This window comes from Hypomesus nipponensis, chromosome 20, assembly GCF_054491055.1.
Source record: "Hypomesus nipponensis isolate SF chromosome 20, ASM5449105v1, whole genome shotgun sequence".
Lineage (NCBI taxonomy): Eukaryota > Metazoa > Chordata > Actinopteri > Osmeriformes > Osmeridae > Hypomesus > Hypomesus nipponensis.
In genome coordinates, this window is record NC_140380.1 from 3,320,467 (window position 1) to 3,334,526 (window position 14,060).

At 47.8% G+C, this 14,060-nt stretch overlaps 1 protein-coding gene across 2 annotated transcripts; it reads left to right on the top strand.

Moving 5' to 3' along the window:
• Positions 1 to 246: 246 nt before the first annotated feature.
• LOC146245171 (clathrin interactor 1-like) lies at positions 247 to 12,533 on the top strand. Of its 2 annotated transcripts, XM_084684163.1 has the most exons (11): positions 248 to 496; positions 4,235 to 4,339; positions 4,975 to 5,180; positions 6,683 to 6,850; positions 7,903 to 8,083; positions 8,175 to 8,400; positions 9,404 to 9,485; positions 9,689 to 9,763; positions 10,860 to 11,128; positions 11,235 to 11,424; positions 11,638 to 12,533. In XM_084684163.1, the coding sequence occupies exons 1-11, from the start codon at positions 456 to 458 to the stop codon at positions 11,946 to 11,948; spliced, it is 1,854 nt and encodes a 617-aa protein (XP_084540289.1). In that variant the 5' UTR covers positions 248 to 455; the 3' UTR covers positions 11,949 to 12,533. The 2 variants fall into 2 exon arrangements, with proteins under 2 accessions (XP_084540290.1, XP_084540289.1); XM_084684164.1 differs by lacking the exon at positions 9,689 to 9,763 and having other exon boundaries at positions 247 to 496.
• Positions 12,534 to 14,060: the final 1,527 nt, after the last annotated feature.

Here is a 14,060-nt window from a genome sequence, read left to right on the forward strand (position 1 = left end):
TGCTTAAACTAGGTTACATCAATTATTTAAATAAAGATTTCTTATAGCAGCTGTTTACTAATAGTAATAGTGGGTCTGATCTAATCAAATCTATCAGAATATAATTTTCACAGTGGGTGACATTTGGGTACATTCAATTTGAAAATATAACAGTCTGTCTGCTATTTCTAATCTCGTGTTCAGTAAAAGAGGAACCTTAGCATGCGGAGCTGTTAGAGGTATCCGGTATAATGGATTGTTGCTGGCTCAACCGCTGCACCGCGCCTCTTTGCGACTCTGACGTACGACCAACGTCTCCGTGTTAATTCGACCGGCCCGTGACCCGTCAACCGAGCTGGCTCAACGAAGGGGACCGGGGATTGTGTTATAAGTGTTTCGGATCCAAGTCCATCTGCGAGTGGCGAAGGATTGGGCGGCGCATTACTGCGGTGGAGAGCTCGTGTCAGAGCGTCAAAATGCTGAATATGTGGAAAGTCAGGGAGCTGGTGGACAAAGCGTGAGTATCCTTGTAGTTTTAGTTTGCTAACGAGCGGCTAGCCATTTCCTGCAAGGCCCATAGCGGTACTGTAGCTCTCTCGCTAGCGGTCTTCATTACCGACCAGGGAAACGCGCAATGGTTGCGTGACGTCACACCGCTTTCACAGCTGACAGTCCATCCATGGCTAACCAGCTACAGCTAGTACTAGTGGAAAGCTAACTGGCATCCTGGTGTTCAACATTAAATGCTATGTGGTATTGGGCGCTGTACACACTGATACGGTTAGCCGTGGCCTGTAAATGCAATCCCGTGCATTGATGTACCCCATCTTATCCCTACACTCAGTCTGCTTAGCGAAAAATAAGCAGACTAGCTAGCTGGCTAATAAAGCTAGTTGGCAAAGTCGGCTAGCACAGTGGCTAATGTGGAGCCTGGTCCTCGCCCGTCCCGCAACTAAACATCATTGTTGTGCATGTGCGTGTTCCCTTGCCAACGTTTTGATATATAGATATATTTGATTAAAAACGACGTATTAGCTGAAGTTAAATTGATCAAAACAATGTTAGGGGGGCTAGCTAACCGACGGCAGAAGACTAGGCTAGCTAGCTAATTCGCCTAATAACAAAGCTAACGTAACCCGTTATTACATTACCCCCCACACACACGCACGCAAACACACACGCGCGCGCGCGCACACACACACACTGCACAAGCTAGCTGCTTCTAGAAAACATGTCTCGTCAGTAGCTACAGTAAACGTCATCCAGCAAATAGAAAGTATCATCGAAAACATTTTGAATTACGGAAAATATTGGCTAGTTAAGTTAACTAGCTAGAAGGCCTAATGCTTGATAATAATAGCTAACTAAAAATATGTTTCGTATGCGTTTACAATGTTGTTGTTTTTCATAACTATTGTAGGCCAACAGTTGAAACGTATCGCATGTGTCAAAACTTTATTATTGCATGTGTGACTTTATGCTAAAAACTAATTCCTGTTAATATATCTCATTGTACCTGGATCGAACAAGCCGTCATAACATGCGAACATAACAAACACAACACTTGCTGGTTTTTATATTTCTTGGAGAGGGATGTGATATGACTAGCTTTGGAGGATAGGCGCATTTTTGCATTAACAGGTATTTAAAGTTAGTCTAACAATAACAGCTCGTGTAGGCTACTCTGGCAATGCAATACGATATTATCTGGAATATCTCACAGATTGCAAGAACTTTGTTCTGGCTTTGTGCTTCTTGACACTGCAACATTTCAAAAGTTGCTTGAAGGATTGCAAGTGTATACATCCGTCACGTCATGGTTTAAAAAGTTTGACTGCCTTAGGTTTTCATGATGACCAGCAAAGCCTATGGTAATTAGCAGATTATGCTGATGCACAACAGAAATTAATTTGTGCGTGACAGACATTGTGTGTCAGATGACGGGTAAGCCTACTGCAAAGAAAGGAGGCAAGGGGAGCATCCTTATTGGGACAATCTGTAGGGTTGCCAGGCTACAGTAATGGATGCAAGAGTCTGCCTGCCATCTGTTAGACATGCATGGCTACAGATGAATAGGTTCTGTTATTGATATGTCTGGCCTGACCCAGCCAGGACACCGGAGGGAAAGAGGCCTGACACAGATATCGACGACTCAGGGTCTCAGTGAAGAGAGGGACTGAGAGAGAGGGACTGATGCCTGCCAGACTGCATCATCAGCAGATAGCAGCAGCAGCAACAACAACGCAAACACATGTTGTAACATCCAATCAACCACACACTGACAACTACCAGCAACAATGTTGACTGTGTGTGTGTGGCTTAGCAACGACTTCACCCCATCTTGCACACTGGCAGATCAATAGGGGGACTATTACTCAGTCCCTAGAAACATACGCACGTCGTCTGCACTTGCTGGAGGAGGTGTATTTCTGAGGTACTCAGATGATTCCTCGTCCTCCTCCTCAGTCTGACTCTTCTGAAGCAGCAGGTAGCTGGGCTCTTTCTTCTGCCCCAGCGAGAGAAGCACTTGGAAGGGTTCTGTGTGTGTGTCCTTGCCTGTCCGTAGCGCAGCAGAACAAACGCCAGCACTGTGGAAAAAAGAGCAGCAAGAAGCACTTGACTCGGTCTGCATCTTACACACACACACACACACACACACACACACACACACACAGGCAGGCCCCACTTACCTGCTTAAGTCTCCTCTGAAGTGAAGGATCTCACACTCAGTAGGCTGCTCTGGGGTGTGTGTTGTGTGTGTGTGTGTGTGTGTGTGTGTGTGTGTGTGCATGCTCATATCAGTCTCAGCCTGCTTGGTATACTCACATCTGCAGGCTCAGTGTTGAGGCCCTGTGTCTTTGTATAAACCTCTGTCATTAATTATTCAGGTCACTGAGATTCTACCGGTTGTCTTGAAGTAGCTTCAAGAGGAGAAGAACACTTTTCCCTCTCTCTTTCTCTTTCCCTTTTCGCTCACTTCATCTACAGTTCCGTCTCTCTCTCACTGTAATGGTAATCCACTCTCTGTGAGACCTGTGAGCTTCACACAAACACAGCCGTGTTTCCTCCCCTGCGGTCTGTTAGCCAGCTGCTTGTTAGAGCTAGCCCTGGAGTTACCCGTATAGAGCTATCTGTAGAGCTAGCCCTGGAGTTACCTGTATAGAGCTATCTGTAGAGCTAGCCCTGAAGTTACCTGTATAGAGCTATCTGTAGAGCTAGCCCTAGAGTTACCCGTATAGAGCTATCTGTAGAGCTAGCCCTAGAGTTACCCGTATAGAGCTATATGTAGAGCTAGCCCTGGAGTTATCTGTATAGAAATATCTGTAGAGCTAGCCCTGGAGTTACCCGTATAGAGCTATCTGTAGAGCTAGCCCTAGAGTTACCCATATAGAGCTAGCCCTGGAGCTTTGTTCTCTATCTCTGCCTCTTTCTCATAGGGTCTTTAATTGATCCCTCCGTCTGCTCCTGCGTGGCTGGCTACTTGACATTTGACCTTCAGTCTGTTGAGGGTTCAATCGAACGACACCATCTGGTCTGACCAGGTCAGGGGTCAGCTAGGATGAACCTGAATGTTCCCTTGTCAATAAGCCAGTCATTAAAATAAGCTACTTGAGGTGTACTTGATTTAGCCCTTTTCAGACACAAACATTGGGTCTCATTGCCCTGTCTCAAGTCCTGCTCCAGTAGCAAAACCACACTGGCCTCATACTTGAATGGAGATTGATAATGACTATGATGATGATGTAACATCCAGGTGAAGTATTCTGGCCTAAAGGAACTTCCTGTTTTGGTTTCCATTCAACTGTTCTCTTTATTTCATAGACCGCAGGTTTTCTCAAAATGTCTGTTTCTTGCAAGTGTGCGTGTGTGTTTTCCTGCTGCATGTGTGCGCCTGTGTGTGTACACTTGTCAGGTCAGGTGGTTAATATTTGAGCAGGCTGAGTGCTTGTGTCTGTCTGCTGGTGTTATTGTCATGGTCCTGTCAAGATGCCTCTCTGATAACACCAGATGTTGGAGGGTCAGCCTGCCAGCCTGCCTGCCTGCCTGGCTGCCTGTCTGCCTGTCTGTCTGTCTGTCTGTCTGTCTGTCTGTCTGTCTGTCTGTCTGTCTGTGACCATTGGCTGCCTGTATGTCTGTCTCTGTCTATCTAGCTCAGCGAAGAACGGATTTATTTTTGTTGAATAGTGCTTCACTTTACTGCAGAGTCTTAGCAGGAAGTAAGTATCTAAGTAGCGTGTGTGTGTGTGTCCCGTAGCACCAACGTGGTAATGAACTACTCAGAGATCGAGTCCAAGGTGAGGGAGGCCACCAACGATGACCCCTGGGGACCTTCAGGACAGCTGATGGGGGAGATCGCCAAGTGAGCACACACACACGTAAAGACACACTATAGCCGCTTTTCCACTTCTCTGTTACCGGCTAGAATCGACTCAACTCAACGCATGCTTTGATTTCCACCGCTGTACTGTACCCCCTCAATGTAGCTGGTTGTCATAGCAATGCTGCATTACCGCTGTGGCTTGGTCTTTGACTCTCTGGGTCCTTTCATCAGCAACACAAGAATGTCTTCACCTCAACTGATAACAGCTTGGTTAGGCTGCTATTTCATTGAGTAGTCCAGTGAATAAAGCAATTTTGGGCTCTATTATAAACAGCAGCTCTATTTGAGTCCGCTATAAAGTAGCCTGGCTATTTTCAAATGGGGGCTTTGTGCAGGATTTTCTGTGTCAAGATTCCCTCTGACCAATCAGTGGTCTGCAGGGTTTTCACATCACCTTTTGGTCTTGGCTCGCATGGAGCCACGGCGAAGGTGCTACCAAAAAAAAAAAGGAGGATAGCCAAGCCGGTACCGTGTAGTGGAAAAGGGGCAAAACACACTCACACGCACACACAATGATACGCACACACAAATCATCACAGATCACATTACACGTCCATCAAGTTATGACAACATAGAGATGTCTCATATCACACAAATCTCATGCTGCCCTCCAGGTCCACCTTTATGTACGAGCAGTTCCCTGAGGTGATGAACATGTTGTGGACCCGGATGTTGAAGGACAACAAGAAGAACTGGAGGAGGGTTTACAAGGCTCTGCTGCTGCTGGCCTACCTGATCAGAAACGGCTCCGAGAGGGTAGTGACCAGCGCCCGGGAACACATCTATGACCTGCGCTCCCTGGAGAACTACCACTTCATAGGTGAGGACCAGGAAGTAGAACAGGAAGTACTACTACTTCATAGATAACAACCAGGAAGTTGAACAGGAAGTACTACCACTTCATAGTTAAGGACCAGGGGCCAAATGTACAAAGCTGTGTACGGGTGTTTCTACACAGAGTTTCAGATTTATGAAAAAAGCATGTGGCGGGAGAATGTGCAAACCTTCTGAGCACTAGAACCCAAGCGTACGCCATGTTTTGAGATGTTATACAACGACATAGTGACCGAAAGGCAGAGAGAAAGTGCATGCATTACCTGATTTACAATTCTTCTTCTTCTTTTCGTTTCATTGAACAGTGATATTATGGTCTTCAAGGTCTTTTGAGCTGCAAGGGTTGGGTAGTAGAGGGCAGACAAGGCAGTGCTTCATAGTCTGGTCTGCTCCTCCATATTCACAGGTGGTTGGGCCAGTCTTGAAGCCCCTTCTGACCAGAGCAATCATCAATCAGGGTTTATCTTTGGATCGTCCTGTTCTCATTCTGAGGCGATTGGTAAGCTCTCAATCGCCTCGGAACAAGAACAGGACGATCCAGTGCTTGGACTAGCAGCTGGGTGGAATGCTCAGATAGGTATCTCCTGATCCTAGCCTAGGATGAGATGCAGTGCCAGTGATGCCCATCGCGGGATTTGATGGTTAACCATATCAAATGCTGCAGAAAGGTCTAGAAGAATGATGACGGATGACTTCGAAGCCGCTCTGGGAGACTGGAGGGCAGTGGTGACTGACAGGAGTGCGGTTTCTGTGAAGTGGCCTGTCTTGAAGCCTGATTGGTTGGGGTCAAGCTGGTTGTTCTGAGAGAAAAAGTTTGACAGTTGGTTAGACTAGGTTGCAATTGTTTTTGAAAAGAAGGGTAGCAGTGATACTGGTCTGTAGTTCTGGAGGACGGCTGGGTTAAGGGAGGGTTTTTTGAGTGGAGGGCTAACTCTGGCCTGTTTGAAGCCAGAGGGGAAAGTGCCGGAAGTAAGAGAAGACTGAAGGACATGGAGAAGAAAAGTTATGATGGAGGGAGAGATGGTTTGAAAGAGAGGGGAGGGGACTGGATCAAGGGGACAGGAGGTGGGGCGATGAGAGAGAATAAGGTCAGAGAGCTCTGCCTCGGACAGGGGAGATAGAGTTTAGAGTTTAGTTTATTTCACTGGGTCTTGCAGCTGTTTGATTTACTGAAATTATTTTTAAATGTTATGTTCTACTAGCCATTTGCCTATTTTAGCAAGTCATTGTATTTCTAAGCCCTGATAGTGTAACAGACGACACACAAAATAATTCCTCTTTCAAGTAATAAGCCCTTGTTCAAGTGTTGAGCATTTAATTAGCTGTACGGTCTGTAGAGATCTTGGGACAAAACCGGGCTATAACCGCTTTTGAAACCGCGATTTTCATGCAACTAGACCCTGTTCATTTAAACCACTTAGTAACCATGAGAGGAAATACATCCGCATCAGAATCATTCTAAATATGTACATTTGTGTGTTTGTCCAGACGAGAGTGGGAAAGACCAGGGCATCAACGTGCGTCAGAAGGTGAAGGAGATGGTGGAATTTGTGCAGGATGATGATCGTCTGAGAGAGGAGAGGAAGAAGGCCAAGAAGAACAAGGACAAGTACATAGGAGTGTCCTCAAACAGCACGGGAGGGAGCTTCAAGACCTGTAAGAACAACGCACATCCTCACACACAGACACATACACACTCACACATACTCTCACACACACACACACACAACCGCACACTCACATCCACAGACACATACACACTCACACATACTCACGCACACAACCACTTACACCCAACCACACACTCACACATACTCACACGCACACACACATACACCATACACACAACTACTCACTTACACAATCACACACACATAACTACTCACACAACAACACACACTCACACACACTCACAAATAACCATAAGCGCACACTCAACCACACACACTCACACCCAATCATACATACTCACACCAAACCACACACACACACACACACTACCTGGAGTAGGGCAGGTGTCACTCTGGTCTTACTGGCTCATTACTTCATCATATTTCCTAGACAGCTCTCATCCTACTTGTCCTTCTCTCTGCGCCCCTCCCTTCCACCCCTCTCCTCCTGTGATCCCAAGGGCCCTCCCCCTTCCTCGTCTGATGATCTTTTGATTGGTGCTCCACTGATCTCTGAGCCAATCAGCTTTCATCTCCTCCCTTATCAGTATCAGAAGCGTCATCTGTCGCACTTCTGATCATCATGTTGGTTATGGGAAACTTCTAGAAAACGTAACCCTCCTCATTCTCTCTCTTTCTCCCTGATCTAGTCTTTAATTAAGGGGACTTGTGTTTCCTTGCCACTTCATTACAGCATACAACCCCCCCAACACATACACGTTGATTTATCCATCCCACTATCAGACGAAGAGGATAGTTATTTTTACTGATGCTTGATTGATTCTGGTCTTTGATTCCTGAATACTTTGATTCCCGTCATCATTAGCCAAGTCTGTGTTCCTATTTGTCAGTTAATGAGGCAGGGGAGGGCTCCAGGACGGGAGGTGAGAGGGGGTGAAGGCGGGGGAATAGGGGCAAGGGTGTGGGGGGTGTGGGGGTTGTGTGCTGCTGTCTCTATTGTTAAGATGGAGGCCTTTTGTTACCTGTTATAAATGCTGACGGTCTATGCTTGCTTTTCGTGTGCGTGCGTGTCCCCAGCATCCGAGTGTCTGGAGGGCGAGTCCAAGGGAAAGTGGGAGGAGGACTGGGATAAGAGCAAGGGGGCATTCCCCTTCAGCGAGAAGCTCGGAGAGATCAGCGACAAGATCGGCAGCACCATCGATGACACCATCAACAAGTTCAGGAAGAAGGACCGAGACGATTCCCCAGACCGACTCAGGTACGAACGACTTCCCCGACAGGCTCAACTATGAACTGTCCCGTGACTCGCCGCGACTGACTCCAGCCCGGCTCCTCCCCCCTCCCCTCAGCGACGGCGAGGATGACCGCGCCTCCAGGAACGGCCGGACGGGGAAGCTGGAGTTCAAAGACGAGGAGGAGACCGTGACGACCAAGAGCATCCAGATCACCCAGGCGACGGAGACGACCACCACCACCACGCGCAAGCGAGGCGGACTGCCCTCCAAGACGGTGGACCTGGGCGCCGCCGCACACTACACTGGGGACGGGGGCAGCCCTGTGGCTGAGAACGGCAAGGTACAACAACACACACACACACCTGGTACACACACACACCTGGTACACACACACACCGGGTACACACACACAAACCTGGAACACACACACACCGGGTACACACACACAAACCTGGAACACACACACGCCTGGTACACAAGCACACAGACACCTGGTACATGCACACACGCACACCTGGTACACAAACAACTGGTACACACATCTGGTACATACATACACTTCCTACACGCACACCTGGTTCACATACAAACGCACACACACATGCGCCAACACACACACATAATTACACACATATACCTGGTCCACACGCACACACCTGGTACACACACACAAACACACCTGGGTTATACACACACCACAGTAGACCAGTGGTGTGTGTATAACTGCCCTCCAGTGGTTGAACCAGGAACTGTAACTTTGTCTCTGATCAAGGGTGTCTTACTTTGTTGACTGTACTTTTTACCAAATGTTAGTTGGGTGGTATAAAAGTTGAGGACAGCAGTGAGAGAGGTGCTCTGCGAAACAAGGAGAAAAGAGTTATTGAATTAGGCTATTTCTTTATGATTTATATTTTTTGCTCTTTGGGAGAGGGGGCAGTTAGGGTTGTTGGATTGTAGGCTGTTAAACATGAGAGCAATTTGCTTCTGTATTACATCTGGCTAACGCACACTGATGCAGCAGCACTCGTGTCAGGTTCGCTCGCTTGCTCTGTTCACCTTGTTGGTTTTAGACATGCATAGGTTTTTGTCTTAGTCTTCGGAAGCGATAGAGTAGTAGCACCGGTGAGTCTGATGATACTGGTTGTGGTATTTCAATAAGCAACAATACAGACCATTCAAAGATCAATGAACTAAAAGTTTCTCTCAAATCGCACCAAATTTAAGTTTTAAACAGCTTAAAATTGTAAAATTGCTAACATTTAAATGCTAGTCTCTCTTTCTCTTTGTTTGTCTCTCTGCTCCCTCTTGCACTCTCTCTCGCTCCCCCCCCCCATCCTTTCCAGTCGTCGGTCAGCCAGTCATCCAGTAGTGGCCTTGCAGACCTGCTGATGGTGGACCCTGGCTCCACTACCACTGCTCCTACAGGTGAGAACATAGAACCTGGATGATGATGGTAATGATCCCGGTGATAGAGAGGGAGAGAGGACCAGCTGACATGTCTGATCCTCGTCCTCCTTCAATCACTGTCTCACTCTGAAAAGGCAGCAATATCTTACCTGTGTGTGTGTGTCGTGTGTGTGTGTGTGTGCGTGTGTCTTGTGTGTGTGTGTGTGTGCGCGTGCCTCCAGGTGGAACCTCAGACCTCATCGGGGGCTTTGCAGACTTCTCCTCACCAGCTGCCTCTGCCAGCCTGCCCTCTTCTGGTACTCTCTCTCTCTCTGTCTCTTTCTCTTTCTCACCTGTATCTCTCTCTCTCTACCTCGTCTGTCTGTGTGCTCTGTCTGTTTTTCTCCTTACCTCACGACACTTGTCTGTCTCTTCGCACCCGTCTCTCACTACCTCACCTGTCTGTCGGCCTCGCCTATCTTTTCCTCTATCTCACCCGTCTGTCGGCCTCAAATGTCTCTCTACCTCGCACGTTCCTCCCTTAGCCTCGCCTGTCTCTTTTTACCTCAGCGGTCAAACTCAAACTCGGGTGCTCAAACTCACCTTCCTGTGTGTCCTGTCTCTCTGTCCCTCATCTGTCTACCTTACCTTTCTTTCTCGACCTCACCTGTCTCTCTGTCTACTTCACCTTTCTCTCTACCTCAACTGTATGTCTCTGTCTCTCCACCTCGTCTGTCTGTCTGCCTCGTCTGTCTTTCCAACTGTATGTCCTCCTTTCAATAAAGAGGGATGGAAGGAAAGAGAGGGACCGAGGGGAGAGAGAGAGGAAAGAGAGGGGCCGAGGGGAGAGAGAGAGGGAAGAGAGGGACCGAGGGGAGAGAGCGAGGAGAGAGAGGGAGAGCTGTAAATAATAGATGGCTGGTGTGTGAGCGACCAGATGGAGCAGCTAACTGAGCTACGAGCTGAGCTGCTGAGAGTGATGGGGACAGACACCTGTCATCCTCTTACATCCTCACCATCTTCCCTGCCCACGCGCCCAATATAGACCCTTGTGGCAGTGCCCTCCTGCACACACATTAAACACACCTTCTAGCCCCATACTTCTACCCCCAACTCCCAACATACACTACCAGTCTCTGGAGTGTGCAGGAGCAAGTACCAGTATGGGAGATGTGTGTGTGTGTGTGTGTGTGGTCCATGTGTTGTCGTGCTCCCTCTGTTCAGTGTCAGGTTTCATCAGTGTCTGACTGTGAGGCTGTTACCTCCCCGGGGCACTAAACAGTTCCCCTCCGTGCGTGTCTGTGGGTTTTTGTGTGTGCTTCTGTTACCTCGTGATGGGACCCCCTTGACAAAGTTTCGCCCATTGAGAACAACCAGTAACATTCTTCCCTTCTCCTGTGTCCCTGTCTCCAGTACCTGCGCCGACCAATATGAACGGGGAGTTTGGCGACTGGAACGCCTTCTCCACCAGTCAGTCCGCCCCTGTAAAAAACGCTATCACAGACCTGTTCGGCAGTGTCCAATCAGCTCCCGCCTCCCACCCCGCCCCTCCCTCAGCAGACCTGTTTGACCTGATGGGCGGGGCTAATCACCACGCCATGCTCAGTGCCTCTCAGAGCATGACCTTCACTGTGGGTGGAGCCAGCAGTGGGCCCTGCCTCCCTCTGTCCCACTCCCATCAGGTACAAGCTACATATGACTTGCTGTTTCAGGTTAACGCTACACTGTGTGCTATACTTTAGATACCACTCTATACGCTCATGAATGCAATACCCCGTGTGTGTGCAGAGTTTCGGGGCGTTGCAGGGCGTAGGTCTTCACACCCAGCAGCACATGGGGCTGCAGAAGCCTGGAGGTCAGGGTTCACTGCCCTCCACCTGGTCTGACCCCAGCGTCAACATCAACCTGGACTTCCTGTCAGCTGGTCTAGGAGAAAAGAACTCCCAGCCCAGCCTCAATAACATTATCCAACAACAAGGTAGGAACACCTGACTGACTCACAAAGCCCTCCCCTTCCTGTGTCTCGTCACAAGCCCCTGCCTGTTTGTGGTCTTTGACTCCTCCTCTTCCTGTGCCTGGCCACTGACTTCTCCCCTTCTTGAACCTGGTCATTGACCCCTTCCGGCCCCTGGTAATTGACTCCTCCCCTTCTTGACCCTGGTTATGACTCCTCCCCTTTCTGTCTCCACAGGCGTTCAGCCGCCCGTCAACCTGACCCATGGCTTTGGGGGCCTGACCCTGAACGCCCCGCCTTCCATAACACCCATCAGGCCATCCACCAATCCCATAATGGCTATGGGCATGCCTGCCTCCATGGCAACTGGGACCATGGGGGTGGTCGGGGTGCCCGTGAACCCAGGGATGATGGGATTGAACATGAGCATGGGGGTGGCGCCCGCTGGCATGGGTATGCCAGGCATGGTTATGGCGCCAACCCTCAACGCCGCCATGATGCCACCCAAGCCAGACGCCTTCGCCAACTTTGGCAACTTTGGCAAATGAGAAGACTTTGAGCGGGGAGATGGGGAAGCCAAGATGGAAGGATGGAGGAGAGGGAGGAGTCAGTGGTGGGTGGTCAGAGGGGAGGCACAGACTACTGGAAGTAAACTAAGTAACAGTGTTACTATATTCTGCCCCCTACACACACCCTCCACCTTCTCTGGTAGGATATGAAGTGCATAAATAGTCAGTTTGTTTTGGGCGGGGGGGGTGGGTTGGTCTAATGTCGGATAACGTCAAACCTTAACCCCCCCCCCCCCCCCCCAATGGTCTAATGTCGGATTTTGTAAATGGCTGAGAACACATACATTCTATACTTTGAAAGCAGGAGAATGACTGGTGGAGAGAAGCTGAGGTGTGTGAGTCTTTTCTACATTCATGTTGTCAAGTCTGAGCTGTGAAGAATGACCTCACTAAACCCAAACCTACCCCACTGTTACACTCCCAGCTGAGGACTACAATTGATAATGAAAAGCTGAAGTCTGCTTGTGTGTGTGTGTTGTTGTGTGTGCCTGTGAGAGACAGAGACTGTGTACATACTGACCTCTGGTGTCCTAAACAAATAAATTATTGTTTTGTGTTGTCAAAGACTTTTCCAAATGTGAAAGAGGGAGGAAAAGAGAGATGGGTAGAAGAATAAAAAGGTAGAAAAGAGAGGCAAAGGGTGGAGCTTTACCATGGTCCATGAGCACTTCTGATTGGTGTAATATGTTTGTCATATCTCTGTCATGATCTGACTCAACTACAGTAACCTGACCAGGGTCCTGTTCCATAAAGCCAGTTTACCAAATAAGCCAGGTTTATGTTAGTTGGACTCATTTCCATTTCATTCTGTTCCATTAAGCCAGCTCAACATAGTTCGAATTCAGTTATTATATGGCAACTTATGGTAACACTAGCCCTTGTGTAACCTTCAGGTCATTGTGACCCTTCAGTCATTGTGACCCGTGCACTGTCATGTTGCTACAACTTTACCGAATACAAAAATTAAGTGAAGCATTTTATTTTAACCGTTGCGCCGTCTCAGACCCCCTCCAGCGCGAAGGTTAAAATAAAGATTTACAAACACAAAGCTCCCATGGGTGCGATGCATAGAAAATGCGGATTATTTTGCAAAAAAATACGGTAGGCTATTGGATAATGTAACTTTGGTTAGTATTTCTTCAAAACAATGTCAAAAAAGTAAATGTAGACGTGTTTAGAGGTTGAATTTATTTTTAATCAATGAAGTAAAGGCTTATAAAAAGACCTCGACCGACGCAGCCTGTCGTTCATGTCAATGATGGTCTGTCATTTTATTTTGATGAAGTGGTGGATGAGCTGTCATAGTAGGCCTACGTGGCTTTAAAGATATTGTTCTTTCGGTTGTGAACATTGCGTTTTGCAGTGCTGGATCGATATGATCCATGTAACTGTCGGGCTGCTTAAGATTAGTAGCCTATATGCACCCGCATTTATCTTGAGTTCTTGAATCTGACCTGAATTACTCGACTTGCGTGAACTACAATTTGCCTTTATGGAACCGCTTTTGTCCCGACTGACTTGTTACGTTAATTCAAGTCAGGTTTGGGACTTTAATCCCAATTTTTTTTGAACGGCCTTTGTGGAACAGGCTACGGGTCATTGGCTCAGGTTCACCTGGTTGGGTTGTGGTTCTAACCAATCTGGCTTCCATATAGATTCTATCTGGAAGTGTTATCTGGAAGCTCTGTGGTTTCTGTGTGTGTGTGTGTGTGTTTCGTTTCTCTCCGTTAGCTGTTGTCGACGGTAACAACAGAACAGCCTTCTGTCATGCTCGGAGGCACTACACTCCACAACGACCAAATCTTTATTTTGTTACTCTCAAGCTTATTCCATATAGCCGTTAGTTTCATATTTTAATGAGCCTACTTGTCAGATTATGTTCATGTAATATCTTATGAATGGGAAAGGTACTCAAATGTATTTGTTTATGCAAATGAGAAGGATAAAACGCCTCATTCATAACGTTTATTTTCTTTACGGTACCGTTTGCGTTTGATTGCATTTTCTGTACATCATTAAATATATCTACATCATGACTGGAACTGAATACCTTCTCTGCAGACTTAACTTAGGCTTTGCCTGTGCTCTGTC